The sequence below is a fragment of the Magnolia sinica genome, chromosome 8, assembly GCF_029962835.1.
Source record: "Magnolia sinica isolate HGM2019 chromosome 8, MsV1, whole genome shotgun sequence".
NCBI lineage: Eukaryota > Viridiplantae > Streptophyta > Magnoliopsida > Magnoliales > Magnoliaceae > Magnolia > Magnolia sinica.
In genome coordinates, this window is record NC_080580.1 from 7,581,104 (window position 1) to 7,599,798 (window position 18,695).

At 40.1% G+C, this 18,695-nt stretch overlaps 1 protein-coding gene across 2 annotated transcripts; it reads right to left on the reverse strand.

Moving 5' to 3' along the window:
• Positions 1-8,881: 8,881 nt before the first annotated feature.
• Positions 8,882-10,769, reverse strand: LOC131253853 (DNA (cytosine-5)-methyltransferase 1B-like). 2 transcript variants are annotated; one of them, XR_009175308.1, is made up of 4 exons: positions 10,642-10,769; positions 10,271-10,549; positions 9,781-9,958; positions 8,882-9,075 (listed from the first exon to the last, which is right to left on the reverse strand). XR_009175308.1 is itself a non-coding variant. In XM_058254986.1 (3 exons), the coding sequence occupies exons 1-3, from the start codon at positions 10,651-10,653 to the stop codon at positions 9,890-9,892; spliced, it is 360 nt and encodes a 119-aa protein (XP_058110969.1). In that variant the 5' UTR covers positions 10,654-10,769; the 3' UTR covers positions 9,493-9,889. The 2 variants fall into 2 exon arrangements, 1 of the variants encoding a protein (XP_058110969.1); XM_058254986.1 differs by lacking the exon at positions 8,882-9,075 and having other exon boundaries at positions 9,493-9,958.
• Between the last annotated feature and the right edge of the window lie 7,926 nt (positions 10,770-18,695).

The window sequence follows — 18,695 nt, forward strand, 5'->3', positions numbered from 1 at the left end:
ACATGAAATAAGAGGAAACACAAATATCAGCTTGATCTAAAACTTCCCAGGCCTTTAAAAGTTTTTAATGGTGGGCGTCACTATCCCCACTATCCCCACTGTCTTCTGTGCCGGGGCCTACTGAAGCTTTGGATTTAACTCGTGCTTTGGATATTGCCCTCAAATGATCTCTCCAAATGGATGGGAGATGTGGATACAAAACATACATTATGGTGGGGCCCATGGAACTTGGTGACGTCACTTTGTGGCGAGTCTTGCTACTTAACCTGTCAGTAGTTAATCCGCGCCCCCAAAACAATCAATAGATGGGCCAACACATACAATTATGGTTGGATGGTGGGGGGAGCGGATTACGTGAGGCGGGGTAAGCTTAGTTGATGGCGACCTAACCATGGGGCCTACATTGATGAATATGTTGTATATCCATACCGTCCATCAGTTTTTTCACCTCATTTTTTGGTATGGTACCAAAAATGAAACAGATCCAAATCCGTAACGGACCACACCAGATTAAACAGTAGCATTGAACACCCACCATTAAAAAAATCCTAGGGCCCACCGTATTGAACGAATATCAGCCTGATAGAAAACTTTTCTGGCTTACAATAAGTTTCTAATGGTCAATCACCACTGTTTCCTTTAGAGCCGTCCACCTGATATTTTGTTCTGTTTCATTTTTTAGGTCACTACTAAAATGAGATGGAAAAACTGATGGACGGTATGGATATACAACACACACATTAAGGTGGGCCCCATGGTCAGGGCCTCACCCACTAAGCTATTACCCTGTTCTCAGGCTCACTGCGGGTCCCATAGATGTTATTTTCGGGTTACATCCACTCCATGGCGGGCTCATGATTTTGAAGGTTTTTTCAATGGTCAGGCCGGCCCCCATTGAGCCGGGCCTAAAATTTTATCATATATCATGTATGGTTGGGCACACTTAATGAACAGCCCAGATCTGCCACGAGTGTGGACGATGGAGCTCGAGCTCAGACGGGACTTAGGCACATGTGCCCATGAAGCACACTTGTGAAGGTTCTGGGCCATGAACATGCCCATGGCCCAAAAATTAAGATGGCCCACTCAAAAGATAAAAGGGTATAGCTCCGTTCCTTCTCTTTTAACCGTCCCTCTTTCTTGGCCTTCCGGATGAGTTCATAAGCCTTTACTGGGCCAGGGCGTGTTCTTGATAAATGGCTGAGATCTTACACGCATGTGCCCTGGCTCCCCTCCTCCCTCTTACTTGCGTGTCTAAGCAGATTTTTGCTCAAACCCAAACGCGCGCGTGTTTTAGGCCGCCAATGTCCCAACCTGAAACAAGTTTAATAAATCCAAGCCAACCATCAGATGGGTCTAACCATGTAGATTCCCTTTTATCAAAATCAGTCCAGTTGAATTATCAGGTAAGCCAGCGTTCTAAACAGTTAAGGGATTTTATTTTATTTTTAATGGCAAGGTGATCTTATGCGTCCATTTGTTCTAAACACTATGACCCAATTACCTGAAGGATGGCTTAGATTTAATACATGTATGACAGGTTGGCACGCATGTAGAAAGGCTGCTATGCACGCATGTAGAAAGGCTATGCACGCGTGTAGGCTGTTATGCCCTCTCTCCCTCTTTCTCTCTCAGGTGGGGACATGCATGATGAGAAAAGGAGAAGGGAAGATGGGAAGGAAGGAGGAGGAAGAGGCGAACAAGGAGGGTTGGGCGTCAATGGTAGGAGCGGATTAGATACTGAACGCTTCAGTAGCCAAAATGCTACTGAAGTGACGTGGTGAAATATAATTGGTTGATGTTCCTTTACAATAAACGCTCTTTAACTTGGAATACCGTTTGACGTCTCTACGTGTGCTGGTGTACGCACTCGACCCCGTAATGGTAAACGTTATTTTCCGGTCATTTCTTTTCTCGTGCGCTACCATATCCACACAGTCCATCCATTTTGTGATATTATTTGAACATAATCCAAAGAGTGAGAAAGATCCAATTTTCAAGTGCACCCCATGGTAGAAAACAATGGAGATTGAATACCTACCATTAAAACCTCTTTGGGCTGATCAAGCTAATATTTATGCTTCACCTTATTCCATATCTTTTTTAACTTACAAAAAGGTTGGTTCTCAAATAAACATCATGGTCAGCCAGGAAGGTTTCAACAGTGGCTGTCACCTCCCACTGTTTTCTATGATGGGGTCCACTTGAACTTTGTATCTGCCTAATTCTTTTGCTCACTCCTAAAATGTTCTCTCCAGATGGATGGATGATGTGGATACAATACATACATCATGGTGGGGCCCGTGTGATTGATGGCTTGGATCACACATGCATGAGATGAGTTAGCACGTGAGGTGACATGTAGGTGGGTGGGTTCCCTTCTACACGTACGATCGTGGGCTAACCTATTTTCTGTCGTAAACGTGGGGCTTGCCTGATGGGTGTGGTCCCACCTAACGAATGGCTCGGATCTTACACTTGTACTATTAGTGTCCCTTCCAAGTTCCATCCGCAGATTCTCTTTCCAAGCAAGTGCAAATACGCAACTTATCACACTAGTGCACCTGTACATGACTTCACTTTAACAGGAAGTTAGGGCGATAACTAATTAACGATGTCCCACCTTTGATTAGTCATCTTGACCATTGATCTCATGGCTCCGTACTGTCTATGCTGGGAATTTCTGAGATCGCATAAACAAAAGACGCTTACTGATTTACAATATTTTATTTGAGCCGCATGTGCTACAAAATTAAGTATCTAAAAGTTACAATTCCGGTCCAATCACTATGAGTATGCTATGCTATTATTATCGTCTTTATTTCTGTATACAATGTGATAAGGTGGCTATGAGGTACCACTACTTCGTTGTAGATTCTTGTTGCTCACTCAAATTTTAGGTGGGGTTGGTGCTATCCTTCCCCAACCTGACCTTAGTTACAATATGGAAGGATGGCTCTACCATAATCTGGTTTTATGCACTCCATTGTAGAATTTTGGCTAGGAAAATGATCCAGGTGGCCCTCACCAGCCTTTCCCTACTCCCCTATACCATGTCCCAAACCAGGTTAATTTAAAAGCATTGGCCTTGGTTCTACATGGTCGGCCCGCCCTGGGATTGAAATTGTCCAATATAATAAATTTTCTAGGTAACCCCTCCATCCATAACAAGTCATCATACGAATGATTTTGATCTTTGAAACATACCTCATATACTAAATTACTTATAAACTACCAAGTATGTTGATGTGTAGGCCAATGAATATCTTTCAAGTCTCTTATTTTTTCAATGACGGACAGGGTCCTAGTCTAGGTCATTCATCATTGGTCCTAGCCGGACATGGGCCTAGATTTAAAGACCAGGCAGCCCAAGCCCTGGCCTTACAGGGCCGGTTCAGTACTGGTCCATTGCCGTTCCTAATTTAGAATGAATTATAAAATGGGTGGCTGACTGTTTAAACATACACCGTCCATAGTTATACACTAATCCAGATTGTCCGAAATTCATCAACCAGCAGTGAGAAGATAAGATTGGCCATCTGATTTTATTTTATTTTTTTTATCTCCAATATGTATGATTATTTAAAATAAGCCTATGAAGAGTAGACAACCCAGTGGACGATCCAAATAGGTGAAATGAATGCCAACGAGGCCAAATATAAGTAGGTGCATGAGAAGTGTAAATAACTTGTCCGCAGCAGATAATTTCTCTTTTCAAACGTGGATTAGGTGGTGTTGCCCACACCACCCCAGTGGTGGTGCGGTTGTGTGTTGGGCACTGTGGGGCCCACTGTGATGTATGCGTTTTGTATCCATGCCGTCCCATCCGTTTAACAAGATTATTTTAGAATACCAAAATGAAGAGATACAAATCTCGGGTTGACCAAACCATAGGAAACAGTGTTGATTGTATGCCCACCGGTTCAAAACTTTTTGGGGGACAGAAAATCTCTGGATCAAGATAATATTTGTGTTTTATCTTCATCCAGGGGACCAGGTATTTTTCACCTAATCAACAGCTTAGATGGAAAATAAACATTACAGTGAGCCCTAATAAGATTTCAACATTGGTTGTCATTATCCCCACTGCTTTTTGTGGTGTGGTCCACGTGTGATCTTGATCTACTTCATCTTTTGTCTCATGCCCTAAAATCAGTTGGAAATATGTTTGCACGGTGTGGATATAAAATATCACTGGGCCCCAATTGTACCACTGTGGTTGATGGATCTGGTACCATTACAGACATATGAAAAGATCAATGTATTACTTTGAAATACATACATTTTCATTGGTCTAAGTGCTGCATTTAGCTATGGGATGCGGATTGCTTAGGAACTCATACGCTAAGCGTACTGAGATAACTCCCTGAGTTCCACCGTGATTTATATATTTTATCTACTCCTTCCATCCATCGTAAGAGATAGTTTTAGGGCTTGATTTTAAAAAATGAAGCATATTTAAAGCTCAAATGAACCACACCAAGGGAAACGGTGTTAATTAAACATCTACCGTTGAAAATTTCTAGAGGACCACTGAAGTTTCGGATCAAGCTTATATTTGTGTTTTCTCTTCATCCATGTTTTTGTGATATTATTAACAGGTTGGATGACAACTAAACATCACAGTGCAGCCTATCAAGGTTTCAACGGTGGAAATCATTATTCCCATTGTTTCCAGTTGTATGGTCCACTTGAGCTCTATGTATACTTCAATTTTGGTCTCAACCCTTAAATGATCTGACAAAATGGATGGACGGCGTGGATAAACCACATACATTCACGGTGGGCCCAACAGAGTTTACTCCATACGATGAGAGCGTATTGAGTAACTCAGTACGCAATCCAATTTCTTAGCTATGTGTACGTTGAAATTTATAACATGGGTCACACTGACAAGGAAAATGGGTCCCACGGACATGGAGAAAACACCAATATCAGCTTGATTCAAAACTTTCATGACCTCAAGAAGATTTTAATGGTTGGAATTCAATCCTTACTGTGTGGTCCATTTAAGATTTGGGTCTGCTTCATTTTTGGGACTGCAATCTAAAATGAGCTGGAAAAACTGATGGACGGTGTGGATATACAACACATACATCACCGACTTCATGATCTGGGCTGCCCCCACTGATCTGTTACCCAGGCCTCGGCCCTCGCCTAATCCGTTCCCAATGCTGGGAACCCCCACCCAATAAGTGGATTTTTCTGATTGTCAAGGACAGTCTTCGTGGTAGGGAAACGGATTGGCTACTCCCCTGCCACCAGCCTGGTGGCTCTTGTTCGTGCTATGTGGCCCAACCATGATGTATATGTTTCATCCATTCCGTTCATCCATTTTTTCAGATCATTTTACATGTTGAGCCAAAACTTGAGAGGGATGTAAATCTCAGGTGGACCACACCACAGGAAAACAATAGTGATTGGATATCTACCATTAAAATCCTCCTAAAGCCCACTGTACTGTTTATTTGACATCCCATATGTTGATTAGGTCATACAGACCCAGATGAAGGGAAAAAACAAATATCAGCTTGATCGAAAACTTTTATGGCCCCCAAAAAGTTTTTAATGATCCACGTTCATTCAACACTGTTTCCTGTAAGGTAGTCCATTTGAGATTTCATTTCTGGTCTCATACCATAAAATGATCTAGAAAAATAAATGGATGGCATGGATGAAACACATACATCATGGTGGGGCCCACAGAGCACCGACCATCAGCCATTGGCTGGTGGCAGGAGCAGTAGCCAATCCGTTTCCTCGTGGCAGGGGTCGAGTTTTGGAGGGGTCAGATCCCTTCACGTATAATGGTAGGAATGAGAGCTGTATGCCGGATTGCCCAGTGATCGGTTCTCTATTTCCTTTTCAGATGGATAATCTTGGGTAGATAGTCAGTGAGGCCACAAATCTAACGGTTGGAATATGCGTACATGAAAGCTTTGTGTACCGGGGATGAGTTTTACACTATGGGTCCATCCATTATAAAAGACGTGGGGCACATCTACCCCAATCTAAACCGTCCAAATTGCGGTTCATCACCGTGGAAGGACCTAAGTTAAAAATTACATTGGAAGAGATCCCTAACCGTATGTTAGGTGGCAATCAAACAGATGATAGTAAATAAAAATGGTCAATGGATGGATCATGGATGTCAACAAGCAAATGGACATTAATTGGACGACCCGTTTAGGGTTTCAAGGGTTTTTTTGTCATATATCACGTATGGTGCGGCACACTTAATGAATAGCCTAGATCTGTCACAACTGTAGGTGATGGGGCATGGGCAGGAGTTATGCACGTGTGCCCATGAATCACACTTGTAAAGGTTCTGGGCTCTCTTCCTTCTCTTTTAACTGTCCTTTTTTCCTATCACGTGGGCCTTACCAGATGAGGTGATCACCCTGTAAAACTTGTGCTGGGCCAGGGCATGTTTGCCATGTACGTTACTGATTAATGCCTGAGACCTTGCACGCATGTGCCTAGGCTCGCGATACACCATTTAATTGGTGGGTAGTTAATGGGATGCAGTATAGGAAATTCCACTTTTACGCTTAAAAAAATTGCAGGCTCGCGATACACCATTTAATTGATGGGTAGTTAATGGAATGCAGTATAGGAAATTTCACTTGTACGTATGAAAAAGTTGGTAGGCTCACGATACACCATTTAATTGGTGGGTAGTTAATAGAATGCAGTATAAGAAACTCCAAAAGGCGGTAGGCGGAAAACTTTTACCTACGAAAGCATGCGTAACTAAAACCTTTCACCTACGAAATTTTCGCACCGAAAAAGATTGGGTCGAAAGAATTTTACCTACGAAAGTTTTCGTAGCTAATAACTGTGTAATACCTTCCTCCCCATGAAATTTTCCGTCGGCACAAACTGTTTTAACGCTTTTACCTCTAAAATTGGTCGTATGTACAAATGTTAACGAAACTTTTTTCTATGAAACGTTGTGTAGGTAAAAACTGTATGCCACTAGTAAGACTTTTTACCAATAAAATTTGACGTAGGTAAAAAGACTTTTACCTCTGAAATTGGTCATACGTACAAATGTTGATGAAACTTTTTTCTATGAAACGTTTTATAGGTAAAAACTGTATCCCATTGGCCAGACTTTTTACCTCTAAAATTTGACGTAGGTAAAAACTGTTGATAAAACTTTTACCTACGAAATGATTGGTATGTAAAATAATGTGAATGAACCTTGTAGGTAAAAATCTCTCTCTCTCTCTCTCTCTCTCTCTCTCTCTCTCTCTTCCTCCAAAAAACAGGCAAAAATTCCTAATATACACCGATTACAATATATTTTATTATATTTACATTCCCATTTTTCCAAACAAACACAAACTACATCCATCCAAACACAAACCACATCCATACATACACAAATAATCATAGGTGGGCCTGATTGAATATGTACTTGACCAAAAAACTTTCAAATTAAACTGTTCACATTACTGAGAGCTTAGAATATTCTTAATGTTCAAAGTTAAAACATCATGGATCATAGGTGGGCCACAACATAGTTAAATTTGAAAAGTACGCTTAAATATTGTGCTTAAATTAAAGAAACTTAAAACTTTGTGCTCAGAATATTTTTTTAGTGAACTGACGGTTAGAATGTTTTCTAGTCATCTGTTCCCCTTAGTTGTAACCATCAGCTGACTTGTACATTTTGGTCCATTTGAGGAATCTGTAGTAACATTAAGAACAAGTCAAGCGACCATACATAGTCAGGTGATGTCAATGATAATGACAACAATGATGTTAGCATTTGTATATATGCATCAACCACTATGTACCTCAAGAAGTTCATGATGATTTGGAATTTGTCTTGAATCCGTTGCAGGTAAACAACTTGATATCAATCCCAAAGAGATAGCGGCCGACCATTGTCTGTGCTCATGTTCATACTGAAACAACCATTTCAGTAGAAACTTTGATGTAGTTGATGTTACTGCATGGGCTGATGGAGGCAAAATCTGATGATACCAAAGATGCTTAATGAAATGAGTACGAAGAACTCATTAGTTTTAAAACTAGGCAGAGAAATAAATTCACGAGTGAAAGAGAAACTACATATACACAGTAATTACATCCCTAACAATGGAATTGAAAATGGTTACTTAAAATAAAATACATGACTAGCCAAATAGGAACAATGAGACTCGTAAACCGGATCATGGAAGAAAAGACGATATGATTTAGAAACAATTGCAGCACATGCATCACAAGGATCTTTAAACTTTGAAACCTGAAAATTTAATCATGAAATAAGGTGTAAAAGAAGAAATCATAGAATAACTGTAGTAAAAGAAATAAGAAAATCAATGCATAGAACAAAACCTTTATTATCAAAAGTAGAGCATCTAAGCTTGAAATGAATATTTTTATGTAAATGTCTTACAAATGAACCCATGTGAAGTAAATGTGCCATCCATGTTTATGAAAATGGACCCGAATATCCAACGAGATGAGAATCCCTCTAATGTAAAAGATATATGTTGTATTCAAAATTATATTCAGGAAATAATTTGAGAAGCTAAAATGTATTGAATCATTCAGCAAGCATTAATGTACCAGCCTGCAATTGGTTGAAGATGTTTACCAAATTTCCATCAACCAAGGCCTTTGCATCCTTCAGCACTTCTACATCTTTCTAATGAACAACCTAGATAAATCAACTACTAGATCACACCATTAAAGACAACCAAATTAAAGGTAATGACAGTCACAATCTAGCAAGCTTTTGGCACAATCAGTTCTACCACATAAACAGAAAATTACACTTAAATACTCGAATGACATCATTGGGCTAATGCTGCCAAAATCAAAGACACATTTGACACTTGTAGAAACAAGTTGCTGTAGGCAGCAATGATAGTCCAGGACTAGACAGAGGGATTGGAACAGAGCACATTGCAAAAAAGAGACTTCACCTCAAAATTGCATTTTAAAATTCGAGGGATATATTTACCTGTAAAGTATTTTTGCAGAGGTAGCTTTCAAGCATAACAACTTTGGCAAGATGTGATGGTTGATATATGTGGCATACAAGTAACGCAAATTAATCTGTCAGCACCAACTTAGATGCATCATGATCTAGAGATTACCTTAATTTGATTACCAAACTAGCCAATTGGTGGACAAGTATTAGATAGTTAATTTTGAAAAAAAAAAATCCAACTGTTCAACAAATAAGTTTCCGCAAATCAAGGTTAAGATTGTTGAATCAATCTGATTTTCAGATTATAACCTCTATCTACAGTGGACCCCACAATTTGAATGGCATAATGAGATAATGCACGTCGTGTTTACAAATCTCTATCTCTAAGTGCCTGTGCATCATGCACCAAACTGTCCTAATTTCACTAGGGCAGAATTGTATAGAAACAACAACCAACTCATTTTGATTTCATTTTAGAGTGCTACGAAACTGAGGATGTGAACCTCATTTTTTCTTTACCCATTTTGGGACTGTTTCATTGTCCTGATTAAAACTCAGATTCTTAAAGTGAAGAGTCTGAAGACCATCCTAGTGAAGGTGATAAGATCAAAATTTATTCTTGGCATCACGTGGTTGATCTTCAAGGCATTTATCCTCATCCCCACTGCTCTTACTGACCACACCAGCAAGAGTAGTGCAATGAATAAACTCATTAGGGGAACAAAATCCCACTGTGCATGTAAGTTGGGGCATGGGTTCTTCACTATGAAGAGATGTTCTGCATATAAGGTAAAGTTCAGGTTCGGTCGGGTTGAGGATTTTCAACTTACACTATGCTGTGGAGAAGGAACAGTTGAACATTTTGAATTATGTTATGGTAACTTGATCTCCACTTCTTTCATATCACAGACACCTGATTCTTTCCATTCATGCAAGCATTTATCGAGCTCTGCTCTGTTGCAAGCACCAAGGTATCAAATCCACCATTTGACCAGTATAGAGTTTAACCTGCATTTTGTAGACATTGTAAGACAATACACCACAAACATCTGAGTTTATTAAAAAGTTGGAGGAAAACTGATATAAAATCCAACATGTACTGTCAAAGAGTATTTTGTTGGCTGATTAGTTTAATCCATCACTGTTAGTAGCACTAGAATCAGTGATGTAAGTACCTTTTCTTCTGGTAGAGCAATGCAAATAGACGATTGGTAAAATGAAGGTGAAAAGGATATCTCAAAGTGTATTCCATCATTAGAAGTTTTAACTAAATATGTTTTGTGCAGACAACCGAGGACAAGGTTTCATCAGAAAACTCACATCCATCTCTGTTTTAGATGCTCCATTTCCAACAGGTGGGAGATCTCCAATTGTATCTCTCACAGTTATTGCATGGAAGGGTGCCCCTCCAGCTGTACTCCTGACGGCAGCAGATTGTACATCCCTTGGTAATGTGATTTTCAGTTCTGGGCCTGCAAAGACATGCATTGGCTCTGGCCACTCTAGGAGTGTCTCTTCTGGAGAAGCTGCCCATATGAATGCTCGTTTCCTAGATTGAGAAACACTAAAGGCCCCAGCCTCTAGAACACCAAATCTCACCTAAAAAGGCACACACAGAAATTATATAGCTACTTTACAAGAGAAAAAGAAGAAGAAGAAGAAGATCCCAAGTACATGCAAAGGGACAATACCTGATAACCCATTTCAAGAAGTGAAGCAAGCGTTAATCAGAATGTCTGGCCTTTGTTAAAAGAAACAAAATGTCTCATGTTTTCTAAAAGAAAAAACTTCGGCCGGAAGTAATCAGCAAAGGACAAAAATGAGTACACTGGGAAATAAGTCTTGTGAGGAAATAAAAAGCTTACTTCATTAATTCAAATTCACCATCAAGTGGTACAAAACTTGACAGTCTTTTCCGAGTTAAACCTTGTCATCATACATTGATGGAAAGTAACATCAATGAGCTCAATCGTCTTTCCACTAAAAGAAGTAGAGCATCTTTCAGGGCCAAGTCACCAAAAGAATTAGGAGAACCTAGCAATTATCAGTTTGTAGCTAAAACAGACCACATATAACAGAGGTAACTGCAAATTTGAAGAAAAATAATCCCTTCAAAAACCAAGTTAGAACACTTATTGCAGAACACGGAGAACAAGTACTGCACTAGTCAGCCAACAAATGTATTTAGCAAAGCTAAAAACTGAACTTCTATTATTAAGCACACTTTACACTCACTTGCAAATCTACCACAATAATAGGAAATGAGAACTAAAACTTTACCAAAAATCATGAGTTTAACCACACAAATTCCGTCAAGCAGACAAACTGTCTCAAAAAACCGAAGGGCTAAGAAGCCACACAATCCCAAAAAAATAAGCAAAAAATGGAGGTTTCCATTCAATTGTTTCTTGCAGCATAAGAGAAAATGGATGACATAAGTTTTGTGGCAAGTATGTAACTAGGCATCTCTCTCTGACTAATGAAGAAACTGTAGATGATATCAAGGATGAGGGAGCAAATAACTCAAAAATTGCATCATCGATTGATACATGCAGCATTTCGTATATGACATGGATGCTTTCCAAAATTCCTGTGAAATTCAGGAAAAAAAAATCTAAAATTTTCCAAAAAAAAAAAAAAACCCTTCTCTTAAAAAGCTTCAAAACCATTGTAAAAAACCCTTCTCTTAAAAAGCTTCAAAACCATTGTCCTACAAGGGACCATCCACCTCTAGAGCCATGAACAGACCTGAACAAAGAGAGAAGGGCTAGCTTTGCCAACTTCAACTGCTCTTGGGAGTAGTTAATAAACTCTAAAAGATCGAAAATCCAATGTCCTTACACAAATGTGCAAGTCCTAAAACATGGCAAATATCAAACTGGTCATCGCATTTTTTTAGGTTAGTTAGAACTGTGCTTTGACATAATGAGTACACTTGGATATAAGCCACTTCCTAATTACCCACCATTATATCTTTTCCAATTTTTCCAATTATAAAGTTAAGTCTTTAGAATTTTAAGAAACAAAACTATGTGAGATTACTTCAGGATCATTTGAATTGGGGGCATCTAGATGCACTGGATATTTCAATTACTAGGTATTGCAATGCCTAGATGGTGTAATTGCTAGCAATTATAATGAAACAATGTTTTTTTCTAACACACTAACATCCACAAAGGGTTGGATGTTTCAAACAGACTAATCAAACATATTGGAAATTAATGGTTCATCTATTTTTTTTATGGATGAGAATCAATCTTCTAGACTATTCATCAGGCAGTCCCTACAATAGAATATTCCATCTATACAACTATATATTGACCAACAAATGAGATCCAATCTTCTAGACTATTCATCAGGCCATCCACACAAGAAACAATCCCTATTCTACAGGAATTCAATATCTATAAAATAAAAAAATTACAACTAAGAATACAAAATTCAAAGAAGAAGAAATCACTTGAAATGTATCATAATGCATGAGAAAGGAAATCAAGATTTTCAAAACTCAGGTGGGCCATGAAATATGGTCTTGAAGGTTGAAGGTTTTATGCACTATTTTACATATGGTGTGGCACACCTATGTTTTGGATCAACGCGTACATGATGGATAGATGCTTTTGTAACATGTGCAAGTTGCCAGATGTGGGTTTTAGAAGGGCAAGATTGGATGTAATGTGTTGGGCTGTCTAATAATTCCCTTGCTAATTGTGCTTTAGCCTCTTTGGTTGTTTGGCTTTGAGGTTGTAATTGTGGTGTAGATATCTCTTTTATGCCTTTATCAATTGAATATATTGGGTCCTTTAGAAATTAAGTTCTGCATTCTCTCTCCAACTCTACCCAAAGATGATAGGGATAAAAAGAAAAGAGTGGTATGAGAGGCTACAATTGATCTTGATAAGGCCCACCATGATGTTTTATGTACGATCCACTCTGACCATAAGATATTTAGTCCCATATTACGCCTGGAGGCGAAAAATCAAGCTGCCTTGTGATTTTAGTGGGCCACACAAAAGAAAATAGTTGGAAAAGTGATGCCCACCTTGATTTTTTTAAGTCCACCGTGAAAATTATACAAAATCCACTCCAACATGAAGTACTAAATAACCGGTTAGGCTATAGTATATTGAGTAAACTATATGGGGCCCAACACAATGTATGTCTTATCCACATGGTCCATTCATTTTTCTGGCTCATTTTAGCACATTAGCCCAAAAATCAAGCATATCCAAAGCTCAAAGTGGACCACACTATAGGAACAGTGGAAAAAAACATCTATTGTTGAAAACTTCTTGGTGGCCAGGGACATTTTAGATCCAGTTGATATTTGTGTTTTCCCTTCGTCCACATTGTGAATAAGTTGGATGACAAATAAATACTCTTGTGGCACAAAGAATGTTTCAATGGTGGACATCATTAACTCCACTATTTCCTGTAGTGTAGTCCACTTGAGCTTGGGATATACTTCAATTTTAGGCGCATGCCATATAATAATATGGTAAAACGGATGGACTGCTGGATCAAACACATCATGGAAGTTCCCCGAAGAGCTTCCTCAGCGCACTATAATGTACTGAGTTACTCAGTAACCAATACCAGTCTACTCCCACCGTTAGATTAAAAAAAAATAAAAAAATAAAATAAAAAATGCTTAATGGCTCAGTCCGCTTCTATGTTTTGGATCTGCCTTACGTCTGACAACATCAATAAAGCAAGTCATCATCCACTGTCTGGACTGGTCCATCTCAGCCAGCGACGCATTATTCAATGCATTACACAATCACGGGCTACCATTATATTACAACAATCTCATTAATGCGCCGATTATTTGGATCTGCCTTACGTTTAACAACATCAATAGAGCAAGTCAGCATCCACTGTCTGGACTGGTCCATCTCAGCCAGTGATGCATTATTCAATGCATTACACAATCATGGGCTACCATCATATTACAACAATCACAATAATGCACCAATTATTTGGATCTGCCTAACGCCTAACAACATCAATAAAGCTGGTCAGCATCCACTGTCTAGACTGGTCCATCTCAACCAGCGTTGCATTATTCAATGCATTACACAATCACAGGCTACCATTATATTACAACAATCACATTATTGCGCTGATTATTTGGATCTGCCTTACGCCTAATAACATCAATAAAGCGAGTCAGCATCCACTGTCTAGACTGGTCCATCTCAGCCAGCGATGCATTATTCAATGCATTACACAATCACCGGCTACTATTATATTACAACAATCACATTAATGCACCAATTATTTGGATCTGCCTTACTTCTCACAACATCAATAAAGCAAGTCAGCATCCAGACAGTGGATGCTGAGATGGACCAGTCCAGACAGTGGACGCTTACTCGCTTTATTGATGTTGCCAGACGTAATGCAGATCCAAAAAATAGAAGCAGATTGGCTGGTGCACCGTGGACGTGGATTAGACACTGGCAGGTTGAGCCGTGAGACTCGCGACTGGAATGATGATACGGATTTCTATAGACCCCACTACGGTGTATGCGTTGTGTCGGCAGCTTCAATTCATTTAGGGTGTGTTTGGACGGGCCCATCTCATAGGATTGGGTTGTATTAGGGTGGATGGCAAGTAATGATGGCTGCGTCAAAGGATTGTTGGCAATCCGAAGGGAATGCTATATCCAAGGAATTTACCACCGAGTATGTTTGGCCCGCCTAGCCAATTCCTTCCAATTGGTCCAACCAAACATGTCCCAGGCAAAATAGATGGAATTAGGAGGGATTATGTGGATTTCAAGGTAATGATGGTGATGTGGATTGCTGGGGATTGCTATATCCAAGCAAAAGTTCAACGTGCCTGTTTGGCATGCCCTGCCAAATCTCAAGATTGCTTCTTCCCATCCACCCTAATACAACTCAATCCCATCCAATCTGCCGGGCCAAACCGGCAGGGCATGTTTGGGCAGTGGGATTAGAAGGGATCAGGTGGAATGGGATTCAAAAAACATAATTGTTACCCATGGCGGGGATTGTTCCCTGTTGCCATGGGATAAGACTAATGCCATGCTTTATTGGTAATACGGGTGGTACGGTGGATGGATATACCCACAATCATTTGAAATTACTGAGATTAACACACGTGTTATATCTAGACCGTTCATTTGTTTTGTAACCTCATTTTATGGCATGGGCCTAAAAATGAGCCCCAAAGAAGTTTTCAGTGGTAAGTATTCAATCCCCATTGCTTTCTATGGTGGGGTCCACTTGAGCTTTAGATTTACTTGATTTTTTGGCCCATGCTCTAAAGTAATCTCGAAAGATGGGTGGACAGTGTGGATATAGCCCGCACATCATGGTGGGACCTACACAGCTTGCTAACATTGAGTGAAATTGGCACGAGACCCAATGCAATTCGCGCTAATCTAATTACAAGCTTTTCCATTCTTCCCGAACATGTAGTGGAATTGGTACAGGACCAGATGAATCCCATCCCACCGAATCCCTACTAATCCCACCACCCAAACATGCCCTTAGATATATAATTTGCAGGAATGAGCCAAAGAACGAGGCAGTTTCAAAGTTTTAGTAAACCATATCACAGAAAACAGCTGAAGATTGGTGCCCACCGTAGAAACCTTCCAAGGCCTGCCATGATGTTGTTTTGATATCCAACCGATTAAAAAGTTAACAAAGACATTAAAGTGGGGAAAACACGAATAACAGCTCCATCGTAAACTTTTGTGGCCTTTTGAAGTTATTAATGGTGGCATCACTCTCCCCATTGTTTTCTGTGGTAGTCTATTGGAGCTTTGAATGTGAATCATTCTTTGGATCTTACCCTAAACTGATTTCTCCAGATGGATGGACAGCGTGGATACAAAACATCCATCATGGAGGGCCACAGAATTTGATGACGTCACTTCAGTAGCAGTCTCGCTGCTCAACCAATCGGTAGCCCATCCGCGCTCGTGTCCTGTACATAGTACGTGTCATGCAAAGACTAGCGTTACAGCTCCTCGATGTTCAAGTTGTATGAGTGGCTCAAAGTAGCTCAAAGTTAAACGTGCTCTACCAAAATGATGTATTTATTATATCCACACCATTCATCCATTTTGTGAGATCATTTTAGAGCATTATATTAAAAATGATTCATATCCAAAGCTTAAGTGAACTATACCAGAAATAGCAGTAGGACAATGATTCTCACCGGTAAAACATACATGCCCACCATAGCATTTATTTTCCATATAATATGTTTATAAGGCCACACAAACATGGATGAAAAGAAAAAAAAAAAAAAACCAAATTGATCCAAAACTTCTATAACTCTTAGAAAGCGTTTCAATGGTAGATGTTCAATCTCCCGCAGCTTTTTGCAGTGTGACAATGAAACTTTCTAAAAAGTATCAAACCGAAGAAGTATCAGAGCCTGGATGAAAGGAAGGTTGATCTCTAGACTATGAAACTTTCACCAATTTACCATTCACAAGCCGGTTGCATGTTCCTGACAATGAATAACCAGATGTAACATGGGAATCACTGATGGGTTGAATTTTAGACTCCGGGCTTAAATTTCATGTGGCATCTAATGGTTGGTTTGGATTTCATATAATCATTATGGTGGCACCTGTGAATATTAAGAGTAGACATCTCTCTTAGATGTTTTCTTTGGTGTGATTCACTTGAATTACAAGTTAGCCTGATTTTTTTGGTGTTAGGCTTAAGGGCGGGATTATGCATCGATGGTTATAGATAGATTTTGAATACGTTTGGGTTCTTTAATTAAGTCATGCATTTTCTCTCGACTATCACAATTATCGGGATAAAAGAAAAAGAATGGTATGAGATCTTCATGATTGATCCACGATGAGGCCCACCGTGATGTTTTTATGTGCAGTCCTACGACCATAAGATATTTATTCCATATTACTGAAAGCGATCAAAGGCTGCGTTCGCTGATTTTGAGTGGGCGTAGCGAAAAGAAAATAGTTGGGAAGAGTGATGTCCGCTTGGTTATGCAAGTCCATCGATAATTATCACAATCAATCGACTAGAATTACTAACTAGAGGCATGGTATATTGGTAAACTATGGGTCACTTGCTCTTGCTCCGATTGGTAGACTCTCGGGAGTTTCGAGCACTGCTCGGGGTTGATACGTAGGTGGTGAAATCCCGGTAGGGGCGTGAGTGTGTCAGTGGTGTGTGTAGCATGTGTTAATAAAAATAAAAAAATAAAAATAAAAAAATACCTTGAGTAAACTATGCTTGGGGCTGACTCGATGCATGTCTTATCCACATGGTCCATTCGTTTTTATGGCTCATTTTTAGCATTAGCCAAAAATCAAGCATATCCGACCGCAAAGTGGACCACGCCTGAGAGAAACAACCGGATTAAACTAATTACCAACCAATCAATCGATTGTATGAAAGTTAGGAATGGTACCATCATCCAACCATGCCTAGGAGACGATGGTGAACAACAGGGCTTCCTGGCGTCATAAACATCAAAAAGGGAAAAAGAAATATTCAAAGCCATTGCAGACCCATTGTAATTTTAGTCACAACAGACCATTAAAGACTAAGAAAAACATTCCTTTAATAATCAACACAAATCAAATTCAGTTCATGAATTTAAGTTAAAAGCTTGAATAGTATCTCCCATCTCGCTACAGGCTTCACCTCTTAGCCCTAGCTAAGGGGTTTAGCCACACATGAATGGGCTAAAATAAACAAATAAACAAAAGAAAAAGTAAAGAAAAAAAACTTCTCTCTTCTCCCTGTCTTCACGTTCCAATCTCCTGGCCTCCACGGCTGCCCACGTCCACGTTCCAATCTTCAATCTTCCTCCTAGAGTTGAATGCCTCTCTCCCTCACTCTCTCTTCCTTTTGTAGTTGTGAGGGCCGGCTGAAGAAAACTTCATGCGTAAGTTTTCTTACGCAGGCGTAATTCTTTACTGTGTATGCGCTGATTGATTGGTGGGGCCTATTATTGAAGTTAACGGAGAAATCTACTCCGTTCATTGGAAGCGTGGCGAGAAACTAGTCGGGAAAGGACGGTTCTTGACTGATTACAGTGTGGTCCATAGGCTTTTTCACTCCGCCGTCCGACCCGCATTTAGACGGTTGGAAATCGTCTTCTCAATGCCTTCTGGGATTCTGCCACCTAGGCGATGGTTACAGGGCCCTTTGGAGTCCACTGAATGGTCTAGATCGGACTGATCAATGCAGAGGGTGGCCCACAACATTCGACCGCAGGCTCTGTTGCGAAACAGAGCCTGCGCGACTCGTGCTGTGATGTTGGTGGGGTCCAAAATCAGTATCAGACGAGAAATCCACCACGTCCATTGCGTTTTCCTCGAAAAACTGTTCGGGACAGGCTGATTTGTCTCGAGTTTGATGCGGCCCATGGTACCAGATCTTCTAGTCGTCCGTCTTGCATTTGATCATGAGTTACATGTGTGCGCGCGCATGGGAACAGAAGAAGACATTGGACAGGGTCTTGGCCACCCTATGGAGAAAATAGATGGTTCAGATCGTCCGTTTGGGCGATGGATGTGGCCCACTGTGATTAGCCGGTGAGAGCACGTCCGTCACTGGACGTGCGAAAGTCTTTTTTTTGACATTTCGTGCAAAAAACTGGTGGGGTCCACTGTGATGCCTGTCCTAGAAATCCACTCCCTCCATCAGCTCCTGTACGTAGTGTTGGCCCATGGCCTCTAGTTTAAAGCAGATCTGACTTCAGGGTGGGCCACACGCT

Bases quoted from the DNA above. Each gene is read 5' to 3' on its own strand.
- LOC131253853 (XM_058254986.1), bottom strand. The intron at 9,959-10,270 runs GTGAGTTTTCTG...TACAAAATGCAG, and splicing joins CATCTAAAACAGAGATGGAT to GTTAAACTCTATACTGGTCA.